Raw genomic sequence first — 26,996 nt, 5'->3', positions numbered from 1 at the left:
CACTTTCGCCTCCATGGCCCTTTATTTTTTATATTGTGGAGGTAAACCTAGGTATTGAGTGATGATGAGAGAGATATTGTCTCTAGAAACATCATTGAAACCAGGTGATGTCATCGCATATGTGGGTGGTGGAACTGAGAGGTTGGATATGGTATAGAGAGCAGGGCTAGAATCTCTACAGTGAAATAAGCCAATAAACACTAACCAGAACAGCAATGGACAAGGCATATTTACATTAAGGAGAGGCATGCTAATCGAGTGATCAATAAGGGTCCAGTGAGTAGAGGTTGGTTGGGGTCGTGGCGATCCAGACAGCTGGCCGGGTATATTAACAGTTATGCAACGCCCAAATCTCATGTGAAAAAGTAATTGCCCCCTTACACTCAATAACTGGTTGTGCCACCTTAAGCTGCAATGACTGCAACCAAATGCTTCCTGTAGTTGTTGATCAGTCTCTCACATTGCTTTGGAGGAATTTTTGCCCACACTTGCATGTAGAGCTGCTTTAACTCAGCGACATTTGTGGATTATCAAGCATGAACTGCTCTTTTCAAGTTCTCCCACATCATCTCAATTGGGATTAGGTCTGAGCATTGACTAGGCCATTCAAAAACTTCAAATGTATTGCTTTTTAAACATTTTCATGTAGACTTGACTGTGTTTTGGATCATTGACTTGTTGCATAACCCAGCTGCGCTTCAACTTACAGATGGATGGCCTGACATTGTCCTGTAGAATTATGATACAGAGCAGAATTCATGGTTCCTTCTATTAAGGCAAGTCATCCAGATCCTGAGGCAGCAAAGCATACCCAAACCATCCCACTACCATGCTTCACCGTTGGTATGAGGTTCTTACTGTGGAATGCAGTGTTTGGTTTTCGCCAGGCATAATAGGACCAATCAGGACAACCAGTCAAACGAAAGTCAGTTATATTTCTATGGCAACAAATCCTTCAGAACTAACTTGCTCCAGGGCAAGCTAACTCAATTTATCTTGAATGAAGTGGGAGTTGAGGATCAATGAAATCCGATACCCTCCCTCTCGCAAAGATTGTGTCATTGTCCTTAGGGGCTGGGTTAAATGCATTCAGTTGTACAACTGATTAGGTATACCATTTCCCTTCATTTTAGGAAGACAACTTTTAAATTAAATATTTAATCTGTTTTCTATAATGTTAAAAAACCCTTCACTTGACATTTAGTAATGACAGCATTTGTTTTTCCAAACTGTAGACAATCCATAGATGGTAGTTCCCATTCAATTAAAGACTGGCAGCCATTGCGAGCATACGAGTTTAACAGTCAAATTATGAGGGTTAGAGGTTAGAAAACCCTTCTATGGATTATGTCTACAGCCACAACACAACAAGCTATTCCACAAATAGAAGGAGCGATAGGAGTGGGGAAAAGTGGCTCGTGCGTGCACTGATAAGCACACCAAAGACCGCAGTAACGATAAGTAATAAAATAAAAGATGGCACTTCTAAATGCCTATTTCACACCATAGCCTGCTGAATTTGGAAGCTCTCTCAATGAAAGAAAATTTTTCAGCACAAATGAAAATGTGGCACTCGCCCATGGATTGATGCTTCAGCATTGTCTCAATGAAGATTTCAGAGTTGGACTAGCCATGTGCGACATGCACACACAGTTACAAGCCTGCTAGAGTTAAAGGCACACGGACGAGCAATATCCACTGTCGTAGTACGGAGCCTGAGATGGAATGCGATGCTAGTTAGCTTTAGAAAACCCTGAGTAGAGCTAGCATGCGTCGTAGGATACCCCTCTGACGTAGTACACCAAACCACACTGAACAACCCTACACATGACAGCCCTGCCCACAACACAGCACACATTGTCCACCCAGCAGTGAGAACACCGCTCAGCTGACCACAACAGTGGCATTACGGCATGGAACACCCAGACTTGGCAAGCAGCACCATTCAGATACCAGCTTTACCATCTCAGTTTATGACAATACTGAGTATGTTTCTCTGCCCAGGACACACAGCCCAACACAGTACAATCCAGGATTCCAATGTGTAACAAAGTACCGTGGGGCAAAAAAGTATTTAGTCAGCCACCAATTGTGCAAGTTCTCCCACTTAAAAAGATGAGAGAGGCCTGTAATTTTCATCATAGGTACACTTCAACTATGACAGACAAAATGAGAAAATACATTTTTAATGAATTTATTTGCAAATTATGGTGGAAAATAAGTATTTGGTCACCTACAAACAAGCAAGATGTCTGGCTCTCACAGACCTGTAACTTCTTCTTTAAGAGGCTCCTCGGTCCTCCACCTCGTTACCTGTATTAATGGCACCTGTTTGAACTTGTTATCAGATAAAAGACACCTGTCCACAACCTCAAACAGTCACACCCAAACTCCACTATGGCAAGACCAAAGAGCTGTCAAAGGACACCAGAAACAAAATTGTAGACCTGCAACCAGGCTGGAGAAGACTGCGATCGGCAATAGGTAAGCAGCTTGGTTTGAAGAAATCAACTGTGGGAGCAATTATTAGGAAATGGAAGACATACAAGACCACTGATAATCTCCCTCGAACTGGGGCTCCATGCAAGATCTCACCCCGTGGGGTCAAAATGATCACAAGAACGGTGAGCAAAAATCCCAGAACCACACAGGGGGACCCAGTGAATGACCTGCAGAGAAGTAACAAAGCCTACCATCAGTAACACACTACGCCGCCAGGGACTCAAATCCTGCAGTGCAAGACGTGTCCCCCTGCTTAACTTCTTGTGAATAGGGGGCGCTGTTTTCACTTTGTGGAAAAAATCGTGCCCAATTTAAACGGCCTCGTACTCTATTCTAGATCGTACAATATGCATATTATTATTACTATTGGATAGAAAACACTCAAGTTTCTAAAACTGTTTGAATTATATCTGTGAGTAAAACAGAACTCATTTGGCAGCAAACTTCCAGACAGGAAGTGAAAAATCTGAAACCGATGCTCTGTTCCAGGGCCTGCCTATTCAATTGCTTAATATTTATGGATTTGCATGCACTGCATACGCCTTCCACTAGATGTCAACAGGCAGTGGAAGGTGGAATGGGGTGTCTAGCTTGATCTGAGGTCGAACAAGAGCTCTTGGAATGACGTGACCACAATTTCCTTTCTCTACCAAGGCGCGGGAAGGACATCAGTATTGGCTTCTGAAAAGCGTTCGGTATAGACGGTGGATGTCTCCGGCTCTGATTTTATTTGATAGATGTGATAAAAACATCATAAAGTCGTTTTTTTCAACTGAGTTGTATCAGTTTATTCAACGTTTATTGCGAATTTTCCTTTCTTTGCGTCTGGAGAAGATGGGCATGTTCGCGCCACATGGCTAGCTAAGGTTGCTAATTCGACAGGAGAGAAGGACATTCTAAAACCAAACAACGATTTATTCTGGACCTAGGACTCCTTGTACAAGATTCTGATGGAAGCTCAGCAAAAGTAGGAACAATTTGTGATGTTATTTCGTATTTCTGTGGAAAACGTTGAGTCCTATTTTCCGCCCTTTTTGCGGGCGCTGTCTCGCTATAACGTAAGCTGTTTGTTATGGTAAAGTTATTTTTAAAAATCTAACACGGCGGTTGCATTAAGAACCAGTGTATCTTTCATTTGCTGTCCAACATGTATTTTTTAGCAAAGTTTATGATGAGTTCTTTGGTCAGATTAGGTGTGTCCAAAATATCTCCAATTTGGTGAATCGATGCTACATATTCACAATGTATAACCACGGTTTGCAGCTCAAAATATGCACATTTTCGAACAAAACATAAGTGTATTGTATAACCTGATGTTATAGGACTGTCATCTGATGAAGTTGGTCAAGGTTAGTGATTCATTTTATATCTTTTGCTGGTTTTTGCGATCGCTACCTTTTGCTGCTGATAAATGCGTTTGTGTGTTTGGCTATTGTGCTAAGCTAATATAATGCTATATTGTGTTTTCGCTGTAAAACACTTAAAATCTGAAATATTGGCTGGATTCACAAGATGTTTATCTTTCATTTGCTGTACACCATGTATTTTTCATAAATGTTTTATGATGAGTATTTAGGTATTTCACGTTGCTCTCTGTAATTATTCTGGCTCTGACGAGTCTTATATTTTTGATGGTAGCTGCAATGTAAAACTATGATTTATACCTCAAATATGCACATTTTCGAAAAACATAAATGTATTGTATAACATTATAAAGACTGTCATCTGATGAAGTTGTTTCTTGTTAGTGACTAATTATATCTCTATTTGGTCGGTTTTGTGATAGCTACCTATGCGGTAGAAAAATTGTGAAAATATGCGGTTGAGCTTTTGCTATTGTGGTTAGCTAATAGAAATACATAGTGTTTTCGCTGTAAAACATTTTAAAAATCGGAAATGGCTGGATTCACAAGATGTTTATCTTTCATTTGCTGTATTGGACTTGTGATTTCATGAAATTATATTATATGATATCCCTGTCGCGTTAGGCTATGCTAGTCAGCTTTTTTGATGAGGATCCCAGATCCGGGAGAGAGAAGCGGTAGAGGTTAAGCCAGTACATGTCCAGGCCCGTCTGAAGTTTGCTAGAGAGCATTTGGATGATCCAGAAGAAGATTGGGAGAATGTCATATGGTCAGATGAAACCAAAATATAACTTTTTGGTAAAAACTCAGCATTCTTTGTTTGGAGGACAAAGAATGCTGAGTTGCATCCAAAGAACACCATACCTACTGTGAAGCATGGGGGTGGGAACATCATGCTTTGGGTCTGTTTTTCTGCAAAGGGACCAGGACGACTGATCCGTGTAAAGAAAGAATGAATGGGGCCATGTATCGTGAGATTTTGAGTGAAAACCTCCTTCATCAGCAAGGGCATTGAAGATGAAACGTGGTGGGTCTTTCAGCATGACAATGATCCCAAACACACCGCCCGGGCAACGAAGGAGTGGCTTCGTAAGAAGCATTTCAAGGTCCTGGAATGGCCTAGCCAGTCTCCAGATCTCAACCCCATAGAAAATCTTTGGAGGGAGTTGAAAGTCCGTGTTGCCCAGCAACAGCCCCAAAACATCACTGCTCTAGAGGAGATCTGCATGGAGGAATGGGCCAAAATACCAGCAACAGTGTGTGAAAACCTTGTGAAGACTTACAGAAAACGTTTGACCTCTGTCATTGCCAACAAAGGGTATATAACAAAGTATTGAGATAAACTTTTGTTATTGACCAAATACTTATTTTCCACCATAATTTGCAAATAAATTCATAAAAAATCCTACAATGTGATTTTCTGGATTTTTTTCTCATTTGTTCTGTCATAGTTGAAGTGTACCTATGATGAAAATTACAGGCCTCTCTCATCTTTTTAAGTGGAGAACTTGCACAATTGGTGGCTGACTAAATAATTTTTTCCCCCACTGTATATAGTTTAGTAGTGGAAAATAGTGAGTCCAAGTCTAACCCATCCCTGCCAGACTATCCTAACACAACCCTGGGCCTTGGCCCAGATTCACACCACTGAAGATAAAGCATTCAGCATGTTCAATCCCAATTTTCCCCAATAAACACATAGGAATATCAGCGCCATGTAAACATTTAACAATTCACCCATTTCTGTACTCTGAGCGACGTTCTATCGATTCCTGGGGTCCTTAATTGTTTTGATGTGTATTTGTAGCTATTCAAGCAGCCAGAAATACAGCTGTATGACGATGCAAAAGTAGTCAAACTTGTGCTTGAACAGCAAATGGCTTCGATACACATTGAAAACCGAATCGAAAGAACATTGCTCAGCATTTGCACAAATACGGTAAATCTTTCGTTTAAAACCTGTTTGGGCTGCAATCCCACACAGGTACACCTATGACAACTGCCATTTCAAGTGCATGGCGCGAAATTCAAAATCTAGTTTGTTAAAATATTTAACTTTCACACATTAACAAGTCCAATACAGCATATGAAAGGTAGACATCTTGTGAATCAAGCCAACATGTCCGATTTTTAAAATGTTTTACAGGGAAGACAAAATATGTAAATCTATTAGCTAACCACGTCAGCAAAAGAGAGCACTTTTCTAACTCCATCAGTTTTTTACTCCGTCACTAGCTATCACTATTCGACCAAATAAGTATAATAAGCCACTAACCAAGAAACCACTTCATAAGATGACAGTCTGATAACATATTAATTGTATAGCATATGTGTTTTTTTTAAAAATGTGCATATTTATCGTATAAATCATAAATTACATTTCAGCTACAATCAGAAATTGCACCGAAAGCAGCCATAACATTTACAGACACCAACGTCAAATAACTAATTACTCATCATAAAACATATCTGAGAAATACATACATTGCAGCAATTGAAAGACAGGATTCTTGTGATTCCAGACAATATTTCCGATTTATTAAATGTTTACAGCGAAAACAAAATGTAGCGCTATGTTAGCATACCACAATAGCCAGACACACTTGGGCGCGCACGACCAGTTGACATGCACGACAGATATATGAAATAACATTATAAATTGGGTCTTCTTTGGCTGATCTTTCATCAGAATGTTGATCAGGGTGTCCTTTGTCCAGATGAGTCGTTGTTTTGAGTCAGGATGGCAACTTTCCCTTCTCACTTAGCATTGCACTGGTCGACTGGCACGGATTTTCCAACGTTAAAAAATCAGAGACCGAAACACGGCAAAACTCCCGAAAAAAATTCAAATAATCTGATTTAAACTATATTGAAAAAAACATACATTACGATGATATGGTCTCATTTATCAAATAAAAACCCAGCCGGAGATTGTTCCGTCCAAACAGCAGCAAAACAGAACACAAATATCACTCCCAAGACGCGCCGCTTCAGACTTCCGGAAGTGGTCGGTCACGTCAAAGAAATAGCTCTTATTCAACCTCTGAACAAGATATTCACTAAATTTCTTCTCTCATACCCTCTTGACACCCAGAGCAAGGCGTACGGAGTGTACGTAGGGTCTTACGTATAATGACCATGTATAGGCATAACGTTGAAGCGAGCATAATTTCTGACATTCTACTTCTTGGTCAGGGAAAGTGCTGCCAAATGACTTCTGTACCACTCAAGAAAAAATTAGAACGGTTAGAAACTAGAGATTGTTTTCTATCCAATATTAATATTAATATGCATATTGTAAGAGCAGAAATTGATTAAGAGGCCGTTTGAAAATTGGCACATATTTTCCAGTTTTTCCAATACGCCCCCTGCAGCCATATTATTAAAATGACATTGACATTTTTCAGATGCCAAGCCCATACCAGCAGAGCAGAGCACAGCAATCCACAGCACCCTGCCCATAGCCCCGACTAGGTCAGCACAAGGAGTTGAGCTCAATCCAGTGCAGTGAACTCTAGAAATCTGACAAGCCCCAGCACAGGGATGGGAGCATCATCTTAGCTCCCGTTGCAGACTAAATGAAGACACTGGTGTTTAATTAATGTGGAGAAAGCTGAGCTTCTCAAAGATGGAGAACGAGAGTAGTTTAACAGTTCACCACAGGAAATGTTCAAAGTTAATGTGAGTCACTTAAAACTATTGAGCAGAGTTCAAGCCTATACAGAGAGCTCAGTCATCATCGCCACATAAACAGGGTCCTTTCATAGGACACATCTACTGATGAGACTGGAGCCTCAGGAACATCATGTACTAGAAGTTGTCTCAGACATGGACTCACTGTAAGATGCAACTCCACTGCATGGTGATATGACTCCAACTCAGCCCGCTGTCTGCCATTTCCTTACTCCTCACCTTTACCTTTTAACCTGACTAAAAAAGATGGGTTAAACAGAGAGACCTGCAGGCTGAGAATAGCTAGAAGCAAAAGGCAGAAGCAACATTGCTAAGTAAAGGTACAAGTACTCATACTGAACTGTTCGGTACGGGGACCTCGGTTCGGTCCGCACTGTGAACCCGAATGAATACATTTAAAAAATGTAAAAGATAAAAACACTAAGCCTATAGGCTATGCCTACTAGAGGTCGACCGATTATGATTTTTCAACGCCGATACCGATTATTGGAGGACCAAAAAAAGCCAATACCGATTAAAATCTGCCATTTTTTTTATTTGTAATAATGACAATCACAACAATACTGAATTAACACTTATTTTAACTTAATATAATACATCAATAAAATCAATTTAGCCTCAAATAAATAATGAAACATGTTCAATTTGGTTTAAATAATGCAAAAACAAAGTGTTGGAGAAGAAAGTAAAAGTGCAATATGTGCCATGTAAAAAAGCTAACGTTTAAGTTCCTTGCTCAGAACATGAGAACATATGAAAGCTGGTGGTTCACTTCAACATGAGTCTTCAATATTCCCAGGTAAGCAGTTTTAAGTTGTAGTCATTATAGGAATATTTCTCTATACCATTTGTATTTCATATACCTTTGACTATTGGATGTTCTTATAGGCACTTTAGTATTGCCAGTGTAACAGTATAGCTTCCGTCCCTCTCCTCGCCCCTACCTGGCCTCGAACCAGGAACACATCGACAACAGCCACCCTCGAAGCATCGTTACCCATCGCTCCACAAAAGCTGCGGCCCTTGCAGAGCAAGGGGAATAACTACTTCAAGGTCTCAGAGAGAGTGACGTCACCGATTGAAACGTTATTAGCGCACACCCCGCTAACTAGCTAGCCATTTCACATTGGTTACACCAGCCTAATCTCGGGAGTTGATAGACTTCAAGTCATAAACAGCTCAATGCTTGAAGCACAGCGAAGAGCTGCTGGCAAACGCACAAAAGTGCTGTTTGAATGAATGCTTACGAGCCTGCTGCTGCCTACCAACGGTCAGTCAGACTGCTCTATCAAATATCAAATCATAGACTTAATTATAACATAATAACACACAGAAATACGAGCCTTTGGTCATTAATATGGTCAAATCCGGAAACTATCATTTCGAAAACAAACGTTTATTCTTTCAGTGAAATACAGAACCGTTCTGTACGGGTGGCACCCATAAGTCTAAATATTCCTGTTACATTGCACAACCTTCAATGTTATGTCATAATTACGTAAAATTCTGACAAATTAGTTCGCAACGAGCCAGGCGGCCCAAAATGTTGCTTATACCCTGACTCGGCGTGCAATGAACTCAAGAGAAGTGACACAATTTCCCTAGTTTAATATTGCCTGCTAACCTGGATTTATTTGAACTAAATATGCAGGTTTAATAAAATATACTTCTGTTTATTGATTTTAAGAAAGGCATTGATGTTTAGGCACATTCGTGCAACGATTGTGCTTTTTTCGCAAATGCGCTTTTGTTAAATAATCTCCCGTTTGGCGAAGTTGGCTGTCTTTTTTAGGAAGAAATAGTCTACACACAGTTCCCATAGAGCCAGGCGGCCCAAACTGCTGCATATACCCTGACTCTGTTGCACAGAACGCAAAAGTAGTAACACAATTTTCCTAGTTAAAAGAAATTCATGTTAGCAGGCAATATTAACTAAATGCAGGTTTAAAAATATATACTTGTGTTTTGATTTTAAGAAAGGCGTTGATGTTTATGGTTAGGTACACATTGGTGCAACAACAGTGCTTTTTTCGCGAATGCGCTTGTTAAATCACCCGTTTGGCGAAGTAGGCTATGATTCAATGATAAATTAACAGGCACTGCATCGATTATATGCAACGCAGGAAATGCTAGATAAACTAGTAATATCATCAACCATGTGTAGTTAAATAGTGATTATGTTAAGAATTATTGTATGTTATAAGATACGTTTAATGCTAGCTAGCAACTTACCGTGGCTCCTTGCTGCACTCACATAACAGGTAGTCAAGCCTGCCACGCAGTCTCCTCGTGGAGTGCAACGTAATCGGCCATGATCAGTGTCCAAAAATGCAGATTACCGATTGTTATGAAAACTTTAAAATCGGCCCTAATTAAATCGGCCATTCCGATTAATCGGTCAACCTCTAATGCCTACACTGCGTTGTATGCCATTCCTTCAAGTAAATCTGAGCTGAAAAAAAAAACATTAGGCCATTTCATTAAAACAACTAGAGCCTATGCGCACGTGGTAATCAAAATTCTCATCGTAACTGCCGTATTTCAAAATATCCTTTTGTGAAGCTCAGCCGGGAACTAGTTCTGTACGATGGCGAGTGGTGGAGTTGATAAACCGGAATTGGAAGATCCTCCATCATTTAAATCTCCAGTAGATTTCCACGCCGATGGAAAGAGACTGGGGACAAAAAGTTTACAGCATGTCGCCACTGTTCAGAGTAGCTTATACAGAGTGGTGCATGTAAATTGTTGTCCGCCAATCACAAGTAATCAAAGCGGCATTACAGTCAGGGCCGCCATGTGAAGGCAAGGCAGGAGACTATCAATGGAAAACGGAATTAAAAGTTAAATGAGAAGGATACACTACAATGACACACACAGAGACACGCAAAGTCCCGGGCCACTCTATAAAAGCAGTGTGTGTGACTGGCTGGTCAGGCTTGAGTTACGGCTGCAAGAGAGAGTAGAAGCAGATGGGCTCCAACAGATTGGCTCATCAGGTGACCAGGCCAACACCATGCCAGAGACTGAAGGTTGATATGTACTGTATGTATACACAGAGAGGCAGACCATCACAACACATATACACAGAGAGGCAGACCAACACCATTTTATTACGTTTGCAATCGCAACAAATAATCTGCTCAGACCCCAACCAAGGAGCATCAAAAGTCGTGTTAAATTCTCAGACAACACAAAGATTCCTTGATGCCCTTCCAGACTCCCTCTGCCTACCCAAGGACGTCAGAGGACAAAAATATGTTAACCACCTAACTGAGGAACTCAATTTAACCTTGCGCAATACCCTAGATGCAGTTGCACCCCTAAAAACTAAAAATATTTGTCATAAGAAACTAGCTCCCTGGTATACAGAAAATACCCGAGCTCTGAAGCAAGCTTCCAGAAAATTGGAACGGAAATAGCGCCACACCAAACTGGAAGTCTTCCGACTAGCTTGGAAAGACAGTAGCGTGCAGTATCGAAGAGCCCTCACTGCTGCTCGATCATCCTATTTTTCCAACTTAATTGAGGAAAATAAGAACAATCGGAAATTTATTTTTGATACTGTCGCAAAGCTAACTAAAAAGCAGCATTCCCCCAAGTGAGGATGGCTTTCACTTCAGCAGTAATAAATTAATGAACTTCTTCGAGGAAAAGATCATGATCATTAGAAAGCAAATTACGGACTCCTCTTTAAATCTGCGTATTCCTCCAAAGCTCAGTTGTCCTGAGTCTGCACAACTCTGCCAGGACCTAGGATCAAGAGAGACACTTAAGTGTTTTAGTACTATATCTCTTGACACAATGATGAAAATAATCATGGCCTCTAAACCTTCAAGCTGCATACTGGACCCTATTCCAACTAAACTACTGAAAGAGCTGCTTCCTGTGCTTGGCCCTCATATGTTGAACATAATAAACGGCTCTATATACACCGGATGTGTACCAAACTCACTAAAAAAGTGGCAGTAATAAAAGCCTCTCTTGAAAAAGCCAAACCTTGACCCAGAAAATATAAAAAACGAAACCGGCCTATATCGAATCTTCCATTCATCTTACATTTTTTTGAAAAAGCTGTTGCGCTGCAACTCACTGCCTTCCTGAAGACAAACAATGTATACGAAATGCTTCAGTCTGGTTTTAGACCCCATCATAGCACTGAGACTGCACTTGTGAAGGTGGTAAATGACCTTTTAATGGCGTCAGACCGAGGCTCTGCATCTGTCCCCGTGCACCTAGACCTTAGTGCTGCTTTTGATACCATCGATCACCACATTCTTTTGGAGAGATTGGAAACCCAAATTGGTCTACACGGACAAGTTCTGGCCTGGTTTAGATCTTATCTGTCGGAAAGATATCAGTTTGTCTCTGTGAATGGTTTGTCCTCTGACAAATCAACTGTAAATTTCGGTGTTCCTCAAGGTTCCGTTTTAGGACCACTATTGTTTTCACTATATATTTTACGTCTTGGGGATGTCATTCGAAAACATAATGTTAACTGCTATGCGAATAACACACAGCTGTACATTTCAATGAAACATGGTGAAGCCYCAAAATTGCCCACGCTAGAAGCCTGTGTTTCAGACATAAGGAAGTGGATGGCTGCAAACTTTCTACTTTTAAACTCGGACAAAACAGAGATGTTTGTTCTAGGTCCCAAGAAACAAAGAGATCTTTTGTTGAATCTGACAATTAATCCTGATGGTTGTACAGTCGTCTCAAATAAAACTGAAGGACCTCTGTGTTACTCTGGACCCTGATCTCTCTTTTGACGAACATATCAAGACTGTTTCAAGGACAGCTTTTTTYCATCTACGTAACATTGCAAAAATCTGAAACTTTATGTCTAAAAATGATGCAGAAAAATTAATCCATGCTTTTGTTACTTCTAGGTTAGACTACTGCAATGCTCTACTTTCCGGCTACCCGGATAAAGCACTAAATAAACTTCAGTTAGTGCTAAATAYGGCTGCTAGAATCCTGACTAGAACCAAAAAATTTGATCATATTACTCCAGTGCTAGCCTCCCTACACTGGCTACCTGTTAAGGCAAGGGCTGATTTCAAGGTTTTACTGCTAACCTACAAAGCATTACATGGGCTTGCTCCTACCTATCTTTCCGATTTGGTACTGCCGTACATACCTACACGTACGCTACGGTCACAAGACGCAGGCCTCCTAATTGTCCCTAGAATTTCTAAGCAAACAGCTGGAGGCAGGGCTTTCTCCTATTGAGTTCAATTTTTATGGAATGGTCTGCCTACCCATGTGAGAGACGCAGACTCGGTCTCAACCTTTAAGTCTTTACTGAAGACTTATCTCTTCAGTAGGTCATATGATTGAGTGTAGTCTGGCCCAGGAGTGTGAAGGTGACCGGAAAGGCTCTGGAGCAACGAACCGCCTTTGCTGTCTCTGCCTGGCCGGTTCCCCTCTCCACTGGGATTCTCTGCCTCTAACCCTATTACAGGGGCTGAGTCACTGGCTTACTGGTGCTCTTTCATGCCGTCCCTAGGAGGGGTGCGTCACTTGAGTGGGTTGAGTCACTGACGTGTTCTTCCTGTCTGGGTTGGCGCCCCCCCTTGGGTTGTGCCATGGCGGAGATCTTTGTGGGCTATACTCGGCCTTGTCTCAGGATGGTAAGTTGGTGGTTGAGGATTTCCCTCTAGTGGTGTGGGGGCTGTGCTTTGGCAAAGTGGGTGGGGTTATATCCTTCCTGTTTGGCCCTGTCCGGAGGTATCATCGGATGGGGCCACAGTGTCTCCTGACCCCTCCTGTCTCAGCCTCCAGTATTTATGCTGCAGTAGTTTATGTGTCGGGGGGCTAGGGTCAGTTTGTTATATCTGGAGTACTTCTCCTGTCTTATCCGGTGTCCTGTGTGAATTTAAGTATGCTCTCTCTAATTCTCTCTTTCTCTCTTTCTTTCTCTCTCTCGGAGGACCTGAGCCCTAGGACCATGCCTCAGGACTACCTGGCATGATGACTCCTTGCTGTCCCCAGTCCACCTGGCCGTGCTGCTGCTCCAGTTTCAACTGTTCTGCCTGCGGCTATGGAACCCTGACCTGTTCACCGGACGTGCTACCTGTCCCAGACCTGCTGTTTTCAACTCTCTAGAGACAGCAGGAGCAGTAGAGATACTCTCAATGATCGGCTATGAAAAGCAAACTGACATTTTCACCTGAGGTGCTGACTTGCTGCACCCTCGACAACTACTGTGATTATTATTATTTGACCATGCTGGTCATTTATGAACATTTGAACATCTTGGCCACGTTCTGTTATAATCTCCACCCGGCACAGCCAGAAGAGGACTGGCCACCCCTCATAGCCTGGTTCCTCTCTAGGTTTCTTCCTAGGTTTTGGCCTTTCTAGGGAGTTTTTCCTAGCCACTGTGCTTCTACACCTGCATTGCTTGCTGTTTGGGGTTTTAGGCTGGATTTCTGTACAGCACTTTGAGATATCAGCTGATGTAAGTAGGGCTATATAAAATACATTTGATTTGATTTGTCTCTGCTCAGTTTGGCATCTGCACGAGTGGGTGGGAGATGCCTGTGTGCTTTGCGGTTTACTGGATCTTTTAAAATCAGCAGTTTTCTTGAAGATCACTCGGCGATCCACACGCTGCAGCGCTGTCCTTCAGCAGCAGATGATGCGCTGTCAGCCACTGACTTGTCATTCCCACTCGCCATCACTCACCTCTGTCATCAAATGGGCTCAAGCTAGCCACAAGTTCTGACTGAGATCAACCTCGATGAAACGCAAATACAGCCATGAGTTTCTCTTGGCTTAAAACAGAAATAACGAGGAGCTCCCACAATAGGTTTTGTGCAGGGAAGTGCTTAGTAATGAGTCTCTCAAAATTAACAAATTAAAACACATCCTGACCAAACATCCACAGCATGACGGTAAACCCAGGGAGTTCTTTCAGAACAGGACAGAATGCTTCAGGAAACAGTGCTTCGACAGTGGAAGTGTAAGTCAGCTAGCAAGGAAGGCATTGTCGTTGTCATTTTATAACCGGTGATAAGCAGCAAGGAGGGAGTACTCCCTCTCATAGTAGTAGATGGGGGTTTTTTTGAAGGAGAAACTCACATGTACACAGCTAATAGCTAGCTAACGTTAGCCAAAGCTAGATAGCTAGCTACTGATGGTGCAACCCTAAGTAACAGTACATGAGACTGACCAGCTCAAATCGGTCTTAAGAAGTAAAAATTTGTACATTTTTTTTTACATTGGATAAAAGTAGACTCGGTGCTAGAAAATGGGATATCATACACTACAGTTGAGGAAGAACCTATGCGGAGTGGAGCAGCGGTCTAAGGCACCGCATCTCAGTGCAAGAGGCATCACTACAGACCCTGGTTCGATTCCAGGCTGTATCACAACTGGCTGTGATTGGGAGTCCCATAGGGCGACGCACAATTGGCCCAGCGTCGTCCGGGTTAGGCTGGCATAGGCTGTCATTTTGAATAAGAATTTGTTCTTATTAACTGACTTGCCTAGTGAAATAAAAGGTTTAATAAAATTAATGTTTTGGAACTACTTACTAGAGAGCCCTTCTTGGTCTACACCCATTCAGCATCGTTCACACCATCTTAAGCTTTATCCCCACCCATCTCTTTAAGGGTTGAGTCGAGCGTTCTGTACTAACAGCAGCAGTCAAGCACCCAAGCTAACTTGCTAGCTACTTCCAGACACAAATGAGAGAACAGCTCACTGTACATTACTAACCCAAGTAGAGCTGGTTAGGCTGTTAAGTTATCCAGAGCGTTGGTGACTGCAACTGTGCTATCAGGTTGTCCATTCGTAAATTCAGAGCACACTCTGGACGCTCTGGCCGATGAGTAGGGTTTATCCATTGGCTAGCTTGCTAGCTACTTCCAAACAGAAATTAAAGAACACCCCACTCTGACCATTTTAGTCACCCTAGCAGAGCTGGTTAGGCTGTTATGTAATCCAGAGCGATGGTGACTAACTGTACTGCTGGCAACAATTTAATACTGCTTTCATCCCTTTTTCTGTGGCTAAACCAACTATGCTAGCAATTGTATTCATATTTACAGACAGCATACAAGTTTGTTATTAAGACACATGAAAGTTCACATGATCCAGAAGGCATTTCTGGGAAAAAAGCATTTTTGATTATTATTATTTTTTTTTTAATGTAAAGTTTATGTTCAAACGGCTCTCCTGGGAAGTAGTGACCCGCGACATACGCCTAGTTTCCTGAAATGGTCAACATACGAAAAATGATCAGGCCTATTATACATCTTACTCTAGAAATGATTGGTGAAAACAAGTCTAGGTTGGAACTGTTGCTGTTAAAATACAACTAAACATTTTCATTCTGAACTGGAATGAACGCATTGAAGCAAGATGCTGTTTTGCGGCAAACACACTCACACAGTTCTGGGTTGCTCATCTACAGCAGGAAGCGGTCTCCTGCCTGACAGAAAGCAGTAGATGTTCTGGTCTTGTTTGGCACCACATAACTATGCGAGTCAGGGCTCTCAACACTGGCATACTTAAAAAAACAAGTACAGAAACAGACTGAATGCTAAGCATGACCTCAGGGTTGCACTGTCAAAAACTGATCCCAGAATAGACTTGTTGAAAACTTCAACCAGCCACACACACCTCTCATTAGGAGTGTGTGTGTGTTTTCTGGTCTACATCTGTGTGATGTGATTAGTTTATTTCAGTTCAGAATGAAAATAATTTATTGTATTTTAACAGCAACAGTTCCAACCTAGACAGATATGTGTTTTTAAATGGGGAAAAATAAACACGAATTGCTATTTAAATGGGTATTTCATTGATATTTGTTTTAGTCTATATTACGTTTGTTTCAGGCATAAGGGCAATGAAATGTACCGATATTTATGTTTTTATAAGCTTGGGTCCCAGTAAAACACAGAATTTCTCATTTGGGTCGCAGGCTGGAATGGTTTAAGAACCCCTGGCCTAGTTGAAACACCCAACTCTGAACCACACATCCCCTTTGCAACAGGATTACAATTCTCACCTGAGCCCATTGTCTGTGTGCCCCTCTTAGTATAAATCTCCTCTCTACATTGACTTTTCTATATAATAAAATACCAAAGCAGATTGGAATTTAAAAAAAAGTTCAATTCAGTCAACCACTATACAAATTAATGACTAGAGTAAATGTTGATACAAGCCTAAATATTTGTAATATTTTCAGCTATTTGCCCATTTATGTGTTCTCATATGGAAGCTTCCCTGAAGTATCATTATGAACTACTGTCAATCATTGACTGATGTAATCATCCTATGCAAACTTGGCTCTCCACTGTGGTAACACTATATGACCAGTCAATATCATTTGTTTTAACTTATGCCATTGAAAGCATCCGAGGCATTGTAAAGCAACTGTTCATTTGTTGTCACTAATAAAAATCACATCATCTCTTAGTAGAGTGGTGAGCAGTCTCTGTGTGCCTAAAACAAGACATTTCACTGCACCTTAGGGCTGGGCGGTATACTGGTATTGATGCGCCTGATGCGTAAAAACTGGTTTGGGTTTTTACATTACCTTCTATAAAAGGTATTTGAATGTTTGGTTTGTTAAATGTGGTACGCCGTGTGTAAAGTCCATTTTTATAGATTACTCCGCTACTTTAGTCATCCCTCTCCGCTCTCTCTCTCCATTCCACACAGATCTACAGTAGGCCCGCCCCGTCACTCAAGGATCGCATTGACAGTTTACACGGTCAATGCAGCACGTGCAACAACGTTGATGACAACGATGCTGTTTTCACTTTGCTTCTTAATATAAATCCACTAGCGTTCTATAATTATACTATTAGTTTGTGTTTCTTACATCTGCAAATGGCTAGTTTGTCTTTTCTTAACAAGTTGGGCCTAAATTGGTTTGGCCGCTAATGCTAATCGCTAGTTAGCTGGCTAGCTAATAAATGTACTGAGTCAGAGAAAACGTAACTAGCTATACTGCCTGATAATACCAGTGATGGTGTAGAGCTAAATCAGTATGTTTGTGCAATAGTATCTTCTAAATCAAAGAAGAATACGTGAAGCATGAATGTGTTAGCTATATGAAATAGCTAAGAGACAACATTCAATCTAGCCAAAGATTATAGGGTCCCCTAGGAAACAACACTTGTTCGTACCCTGTCACAATAACTCTTCCTCCTCTCGTAGCATCGTTGTACCATTAGGTGCAAAAACTCCACATACCCAGTTGCAGCCCACTTTTTGGAAGCGAACCACTACTTCGCCCTTACGTTATAATCGGCATCGAACACGTCACCCTCCCTAGGAGGAGAGGGGGTGACCTTGGCAATTTTTTTTTTTAAACGAGAGGCTGCCTGGATATTTAATTTAAAGAGCCTTGCTCCCTTCGGTCTCAACGTCGACTTTGATCCGAAGCCATTCTTGCGAATGTGATTTTGCTATTCATTGTAAATGTTTGCAAGCTTATGTAGCCAAATTGTATCTATGATTGTATGCTATCCATTCATGTGTTTTATATGTTCAGTTTATATCTGTAAATAACCATTGCTATCAAGCAACAACCAGGTATGATTACAGACACCTGTGTGTGTCCTTTGAAACTATATAAACTAGTGACCCGCAGTGTCTGTCATTATACCCTGATGACAGCTTGTCTTTCAAAACGTTGGTTATAAAATTATTGCTTCTGAGCTCCCTAGTGTGCGGCTCTCCTTTTCTTTTTCCAAGTGTTCTACTCCACTAGCCAGCACCTTGCCTGAACAGGTGTGTGTTTCTTTCGCCTCCACAATAACTCTTCCTGGCATTTTTCATTCGTTGTCATGTCAAACATTATATTCATAGTACACACTATATTCTAACTATAGAATTTGAACAATCATTCAATTTCCATGATTCCAACAGTTCACACAAGTATTTTTCTCTAAATCGCGAGTCAAATAGTAATTGCAACATTTGGTTAAAAATAAGGCCTAGATTGTTTGCTCATATTGTGCAGCTCTTAAGTGGCAATGTGGAAATAACCTCAAATTAATACAGGAAGTTGAGAAATTGATCATTTATTTTTAGTTGAAGTTTAATTGAACAGAATAAAACAATCAGAATGGAGAAAGATCCATTGAAATCACTTAGAATGTATGTGTTGCCACCCTAGGGTGATATATTTTGGATATATCGTCCAGCCCTACTACACCTATCCAGTGTATTTGATAAATATGTTTCCTCTCCTTTCAAAAAGGCACTCTGTGTAAAGAGAACCTTTGTGTGGACAGCCCTAGATTACTCACATCGACAGCTGAGAGGGGCAGCAAGATCTGGGAAAATTACATAGCAAACATTCCACGAGCCATAGGCACCACACTATGCCCTTAACAAGCACAACTCTGAAAACACCTGCAAGCAGCAGCCTTGCCTGCAGCAACACCTGCTTGGCTACCACAACATCCTCTGGCAGACAGAGAGCCAACAGGAGAGGGAGGTTGCTGTGTGGCAAACAGAGAAGCTACTGCCCATCCACAATACGACTCACCTCTACACCAGCACTCCTTAGAGATGCTTGCTGCACAGGCAGATCCACCTTTCTCCTACGTCCCACTTAAAAGCTCAGTCAAACCCTCTTTCGTTCTTTCCATTCTCCATCTCTACTATAGCCTAGTAAACCATGTCCCTCTGCCATTACCACTCCATTCTCTCCACTCAGCCCCACAGACAGACCAGCACAGCCCTGCTGGCCAAGTCATAGAGGGCACCTAGCAGGCCAACTATAACACTCTTACCCCCGGCAGCACCACGGACACTCACTCAAGCAGGTTTCCGTACCGCTGTAGAATCAATCAGCCAAAAATGTTTCACAAAAAATATAAAAACATGATTGTGTACAAATCAGTTTGTTGTTGTAGTGGGATCTAGAAGAGAAAGAAACGCACACCTATTTAGGCGAGGTGCTGGCTAGCGGAGTAGAAAACTTGAAAATAAAAGAGAGCCGCACACTCTAGGAGCTCAGATGCAAAAATATTTATGTCCAACGTTTCGACAGGCAAGCTGTCTTCATCAGGGTACAATCACAGACACTGCGGGATGACTCGTTTATATATAGTGTCAAGACACACAGGTGTCTGTAATCATGGCCAAGAGTGGCCTAATATCATTGGTTAATTTCTCATTAAAATGGCATAGAAAGAGCAACATACAATAAATACAAATGGATAACATACGATCATAGACTCACTAAAGACCACACAAGCCTACAAACAACCACAATGGCAAAGTCACAACAAACACAACAATGGCTTCAGATCAAAGTCCACGTTAAGACCGAAGGGAGCAAGGGTCTTTAAATTAAATATCCAAGCAGCCTCTCGTCTTAACAATAAATTATCAAGGTCACCCCCTCTCCTAGGGAGGGTGACAYGTTCGATGCCAATATAACGCAAAGATGAAATCGAGTGGCCTGCCTCCAAAAAGTGGGCCGCAACTGGGTAGGTCAAGTTTTTGCACCTAATGGTGCTACGATGCTCTGAGATACGTACTTTTAATTCACGCTTTGTTTTACCCACATAATTTTTACCACAAGGACAAGTTATAAGATAAATAACTGCCTTAGTGGAGCACGTAATAAAACCTTTGATTGGGATCGATTTCCCTGTTTGTGGATGTTTGAAGGATCTGCATTTATAAGTGCCATTGCATTGGGCACAGCCATTACACTTATAATTTCCATCCAGTAGGGGCGCAAATAGACGTTGTTCAGGAATATCTTGGGGGGTTAAATCAGAGTGTACCAATTGGTCTCTGAGATTTCTGCCCCGCGAAAATACGACCAAGGGAAGGTCCGAAAACACATTACCGAGACTATCATCGGATTTTAGAATATGCCAATGTTTGTGAACGATTCCCTTAATTTGTTCAGAGCGCTTTGAATAGCGGGTAGTTTGTAGGCTTGTGTGGTCTTTAGTGAGTCTATGATCGTATGTTATCCATTTGTATTTATTGTATGTTGCTCTTTCTATGCCATTTTAATATGAGAAATTAACCAATGATATTAGGCCACTCTTGGCCATGATTACAGACACCTGTGTGTCTTGACACTATATATAAACGAGTCATCCCGCAGTGTCTGTGATCGTACCCTGATGAAGACAGCTTGCCTGTCGAAACGTTGGTAAATTAAATATTTTTGCATCTGAGCTCCTAGAGTGTGCGGCTCTCTTTTGTTGTTGTAGTGGGCCCACGCTCCCCTGTGCTGCTTGTTTGGAGCGAGTGGGTCTGCAAGTCTAAAGAAACACCTCGTGGATCAGGTTACCTCTGAGGGGAGGGTGTGGAGGGGAGCAGGGAGAGGCCAGGAAACAGCAGAGGGGGGCTCTACGGCCGGTGCTTTACACCCACCCCACCCTTTACCATGTTCCAGTCTTCATTCTATTTCGGCTCCCTTCTTTTTAAAATTCTGCTCACGAGGTCAGAGACCGCGATCCAGCTTACGTATTACACAGAGACGTGGCCCTAAAAACAGGCATCTCTCCAGCTCTCTTCCTTAAAAAGTCTAATGCAGCCTTTTATCTCAAAATAAAATCATTTCTGGGTAACATTTAAGTACCCTACTGTTATTGTTTTCAATTAAAAATGGTCAAAAATAAACAATTAGCAATTTCTAAAGCAATAATTAAGCTAGGACATGTCAGTGGTCTGAGTGGGGAGGGGAAAACAAAAATTGCCAGAGCGGTTTGGAAATCTTTCTTATTGGTCTATTAACCAAGGCAAGTCACCTATCCCACCAAAACAGGCTGTCATTTCAGATGGTCTTTTCAAACAGCTCTTACACTTAAAAAGGGCATTATCATTATTTTCACAATATTATCCCAACCTCAGTGTGGAAATATATTTAAAACACAGGAAAATCAGGTTTGACTGCATTTAACCTTTAACTTTGGCATCACTCCACCAAGACTTCAGTAAAAAGAGGAAAGAGGGATTCTCAACTTCAACTTCATCTAGGAAATGTGGAATGAGGGGAAAGGGTTTTCCTGACCTGGCCAAGTGTTGGAAACCCCTCTGCCATGGAGCATTAGGACACACTAATCCTTTCTCCAGGCGCCATGTTAGGCTCATACTACTTCTTTCTCTGTCACTATCACCATCCCTCTAACTCTCTGTGCAGAGGCTCTTAAAGAACTACCACAACAAAACTCCTGACTTGCACACTGACGGAGGCATCCATGCAGACCTGGAACAACTAACGGGAACACAATATCTAGGAATAAAAAGGTGCTCTTGTTGAGGCCATGGGCTCTGCAGCCTAGCAAATAAAAATGTGTATCATTGTTGATGCGGAGTGAAAATCTGTCCCCTTTCCACTTTCAAGAAAACTGAAAAGAACTGAAACATTAGGAGGTTCTGATAAAGTTCCAGGAAAACCATATAATTTCCCTGGCTGTGACTAGCAGGCGAAGTCTGATAGGCCTCCTTCCCAGTCTCACCACTCTCCAGAGTACATACTAAAGCACTCTGCCCTTATGGGTCAAAGGTCAGTCAGTGGATGATTAGAGAGGGCATGTGGCGGCGCAGCGTGGAGGGACGAGGCATCGCCAGTATCCACAACCTAGTTGGATAGATTAACCCAGGCCCTGCAGCTCAGCTAACAGGCCACAACACACACACACACATGCCATTTCAATGCATTTAAGCTCTGCTGCTGCGTTTCACTGTGGTGGTGTGCTCATCCCTTTAACTGGACCAGCCCTAAAGGCTATGATTTGAGACACTTCCAGCAAGTTAATAAACCAGTGGACTCCTAGATCTGCATCTACTTGGTGTACTCCTTTGAGGAGTTATATAAATGGAGGAGATTAGAGCTAAAAAGCTGTCTCTAAAATGGAATCCGATATATTTATTTAAAAAGGCACTCACGCAAAGATGACAATCTTTACGTTTAAGAATTCTGAATTATTGTGGCCAATATATTTGCACCTTCTATCATGCAGGTGTTAATATAAGGACATAGAGGGTATACACTAAGAGTACAAATCATTAGGAACCCTTGCTCTTTCCTTGACACACTGACCAGGTGAAAGATATGATCCCTTATTGACGTCACTTGTTAAATCCACTTCAAATCAGCGTAGATGAATGTAACGAGACCTGTTAAAGATGGATATTTAAGCCTTGAGAAAAGGTGTGTGTGTGCCATTTAGAGGGTAAATGAACAAGACAAAAGATTGAAGTGCATTTGAACGGGGTATGGTAGTAGGTGCCAGGCACACCGGTGTGAGTGTGTCAAGAACTGCAATGCAGCTGGGTTTTTCATGCTCAACAGTTTGCCGTGTGTATCAAGAATGGTCCACCACTAAAAGGACATCCAGCCAACTTGACACAACTGTGGGAAGCATTGGAGTCAACATGGGCCAGCATCCATGCGGAGCGCTTTCGAAACCTTGTGGAGTCCATACCCCGACGAATTGAGGCTGTTCTGAGGGCAAAAGGGGGTGCAACTCAATATTAGGAAGGTGTTCCTTATGTTTTGTACTAGAGGTCGACCGAATAAATCGTAATGGCCGATTAATTAGGGCCCATTTCAAGTTTTCATAACAATCGGAAAATCGGTATTTTTGGACACCGATTTTTTTTAAAGGGTACACCTTTTTTTAACTAGGCAAGTCAGTTAAGAACATTTTCTTATTTTCAATGGCGGCCTAGGAACGGTGGGTTAACTGCCTTGTTCAGGGGCAGAACGACAGATTTTTTACCTTGTGTAACCGATGTGAAATGGCTAGCTAGTTAATAACGTTTCAAACGTCACTCGCTCTGAGACTTGCAGTAGTTGTTCCCCTTGCTCTGCATGGGTAACGCTGCTTCGAGGGTGGCTGTTGTCGATGTGTTCCTCGTTCGAGCCCAGGTAGGAGCGAGATGACGGACGGAAGCTATACTGTTACACTGGCAATACTAAAGTGCCTATAAGAACATCCAATAGTCAAAGGTATATGGAATACAAATGGTATAGAGAGAAATAGTCCTATAAATACTATATTAACTACGACCTAAAACTTCTTACCTGGGAATATTGAAGACTCATGTTAAAAGGAACCACCAGCTTTCATATGTCCTCATGTTCTGAGCAAGGAACTTAAACGTACATGGCACATACACTTTTACTTTCTTCTCCAACACTTTGTTTTTGCATTATTTAAACCAAACTGAACATGTTTCATTTTATTTATGTATTATATTAAGTTAAAATAAGTGTTCATTCAGTATTGTTGTAATTGTCATTATTTACATTAAAAAATAAAATAATAATAAATGTAAAAAACGGCCGATTTAAAATCGGTATCCGCTTTTTTGGTCCTCCAATAATCGGTATCGGCGTTGAAAAATCATAATTGGTCGACCTCTATTTTGTACACAGTGTATAGTGCACAGCAGTGCTGCCCAACCCTATCATCATCATTGAGGCATGAATGCAGAGCAAAGTCAGGCACACAAGCAGAACATAAGAGCGCGACTGGGCATAGTGTCATTCTGACTAACAACAGGACATCAACAGGAGACAGCTACCCACCCGGTCCTCAGAGAAAGGAGAGGACATAACCTGAGAGGTCTGCACCCTGCTCGCCCAGAGCTCTGCCATGTTCTGCAACTGCACTGGCAGGTAACAGTGACAGACTAACTCACTCACAGCCAGGAAAATAGACTATAGGGTGGCCCTGAGTGGATAAGAGTGAGGTGAGGCCATGCCTAATGGGGCACAGACACCCTCAAGAGGGAGGGATACACCCTGGCTGCTAAAGCGGGCTGAGTTGAGGCGGGGGGGTGGGGGGGGGGGGTCTAGGCACTGGCTCCTGTTGGGGAGCATTTCACACGTCACTCTAGTCTCACTAACAGCCTGTATAGAGCCAGGCCTGAAGGAGAGGACTGACCTGCCTGTGAATCAGCAGGCTTCCTCCCTGTCTGGGCATGCAGGTCACACAGGGAAGGGATCACTGCCGCTACCTCGCTTTCCAAACAAGGTGCATGAATTGAGGAGCAAACTGAAGGACAGGAGAATGAACAACCCCTGGAGGACAATGGAATTCAATTTTTAAAAATTAAAGATGTATTGCTGAAAGTAAAATCAATGCGTTTTGGCATTCATCAGGGTTTTTACAGAAATACAACTAAAACAGAACAGGGCTTTCTGCCCCATTCTGTAAAAACCCTGATAAATTCCAAAACACGAAACGCGTTGGTTCTCCTTTCAGCAATAAAAACATGTTGAATTCCATAGTCATGCATGTCACACAAACAACAGCATGCATATACACTGACGTATATAATGTATGAGCATAGAGGGACTCAGATAAACACACGCTCACACACTGGGAGTGGCCCAGGCTTTCATGAAGAAATGACCTGGCAGAACTGATGAGCAGGAACTAGGCTGACTGCTGGCTTCCCACCATGCTGGTATGGACATTCACTACTAAACACACCACCACATCACAACACTCACAGGTAGCACGACAGTTTTGATGTTGGGTTGAGAGGAGGGTTCGGAGGAGAGACTAAGTAAGTAGTAGAGTTGAGGTAGTTGATATTAAATCCTTACCCTTGAGCAGGGGCAGGGGCGTGAGCTCGATGGGTTTGCCCTGAGACCGGAATTGGGACGAACTCTGCGATCGCTTCTGCTTGGCCTTCCTGACAGACTTCCGTGAAAATCCGTCCACTTTGTCCACAGATGGAGGTGTGGTTGCTGCCGAGGACATAGCCCTGCTATAGGAGGTGAGACAAGGACAAGTCTCAGCTTAACATCTAGCCACAACACACAAACACAAGACAGCTTCCTCACAGCGGTGTCTGTACTAAGGAAATGTCCAGTTGTGTGTGCTGCTGATTATGCCTCATAGCCATTGATTAGGTGCCCCTGGAGGGGAAGCCGGAAAGCCACACTGTACACAACCAACCGCCTGCTCACAGTCAGAAGAGGTGAAAACCAACTGCACTGAACACAACTAAACCGAATAGCGCATATGCGCCACATTTTATCCACCAATTAAGGCAATTCATAATTAGATTATTTACTACAGGTCTCAGAGTCTGTGTGTGTAAGAAGAAAACCACAGTTTAGCAGCGTGAGGGACGGCACTGACAGAAGGTTTGCAGCAGAGTTAACAAGAATCCATCGATCAGGTCAAATTTATACAATGTCTCTAATGCATTATAACTGGTAAAGAGCCAGGCAGAGGGAGACAGAGAATAAGACATAGTAAAGACACTCAGCCCTGAACCTAGACACACAATCATGTCATGTAGCTTGCCCTGAGGCTGTGGGTGGCATTGATAGCCATGGCTTTATCAGTCTATTCACTGATCCACGGGTGAAATATAGTTAATCAGAAGTCTCATTGCTGCTTACCTGCATAGCCCCACAGGTCTTGTGTTATCATGGCAAAAAAACTAAACAAAATCTAGACAGCACAAATACTTCCCTTTCCCCAGAAAACTACTGTGATAGTTTGCCATTCAAAACTGGACAGGCCAATTCAAATGTTATACAAAGTGAGTCCCTGGAGCCAGAGAACATGCTACAAAAGCCCTGTCACGGCATATCATGAAAACACAAAAAGACATGCAAATAGCATCACCACCTGCCACCATGCAGTGGAGACAAAGGAGCTGCATGGTCAATCCGACATCTGCATTGGCCAAGCAGCATTTACAGTGATGCTGCCTCTGCAAAAGTAAGGGCATTCATACATCTTATACTTCGTGGAGCGGAGCAGAGCTGTTGAGCAGAGCTGTTGAGCAGAGCTGTTGAGCAGAGCTGTTGAGCAGAGCTGTTGAGCAGAGCTGTTGAGCAGAGCTGATGAGCAGAGCTGATGAGCAGAGCTGATGAGCAGAGCTGTTGAGCAGAGCTGTTGAGCAGAGCTGTTGAGCAGAGCTGTTGTCAAGGAACTGAGAATGTGTTTATACAGGACCTCCCGCCCACACCTATAGTCAACCAATCATGTCAATGCGGGGCTTTACGGAAACCACCGCAGAGCTCATTTACCCCTCTGGAGGCTCTGCAATTGAGTTACACCCTCCATATGGCATCTCCGACCACATTTTCTAATCAAGCATGAATTTGCTTTTAGGCTACAGACAATGTAAACCCAAGCACACTAAGGTGCATGCTATTCACAAATCACAAAACAAACCACAAGCCCTAATGGTTGAGGAACGGGTGCTGCTGCTGCTACACAAGGGACAGTGCTGGTCGGGCATAGAGCACAGTACAAAGCCTCCCCATGCCTCCTACATAAGCGACCAGATGACATCCACAGTCTGGGGGGATTAAAGAAAGAGACCCGAAAGGGGAGAAGATGGCGGGCATGTTCGCAGTCTGGCAACTGGCGGGCAAAATACCTAAGATCTTCAAAAAAGGCCGCACAACATTGATCCCAAAATCAATGGTGAGAGAGGAGCTCATGGCGATAGGGG

At 42.3% G+C, this 26,996-nt stretch overlaps 1 protein-coding gene across 1 annotated transcript in view; it reads right to left on the bottom strand.

Moving 5' to 3' along the window:
• LOC112072581 (serine/threonine-protein phosphatase 2A 56 kDa regulatory subunit epsilon isoform-like) overlaps nucleotides 1–26,209 on the bottom strand; it is a 76,413-nt gene extending 50,204 nt beyond the window's left edge. Inside the window, 1 exon segment of the mRNA XM_024139972.2 lies at nucleotides 25,123–26,209. Coding sequence (XP_023995740.2) covers nucleotides 25,123–25,279 — 157 coding nt within the window. The 5' untranslated portion in view covers nucleotides 25,280–26,209.
• Between the last annotated feature and the right edge of the window lie 787 nt (nucleotides 26,210–26,996).

Source organism: Salvelinus sp. IW2-2015, unplaced genomic scaffold (assembly GCF_002910315.2).
Source record: "Salvelinus sp. IW2-2015 unplaced genomic scaffold, ASM291031v2 Un_scaffold1968, whole genome shotgun sequence".
NCBI lineage: Eukaryota > Metazoa > Chordata > Actinopteri > Salmoniformes > Salmonidae > Salvelinus > Salvelinus sp. IW2-2015.
Note: the sequence above shows the minus strand (reverse complement) of the source record. Positions and strands in the feature narration are given on the sequence as shown.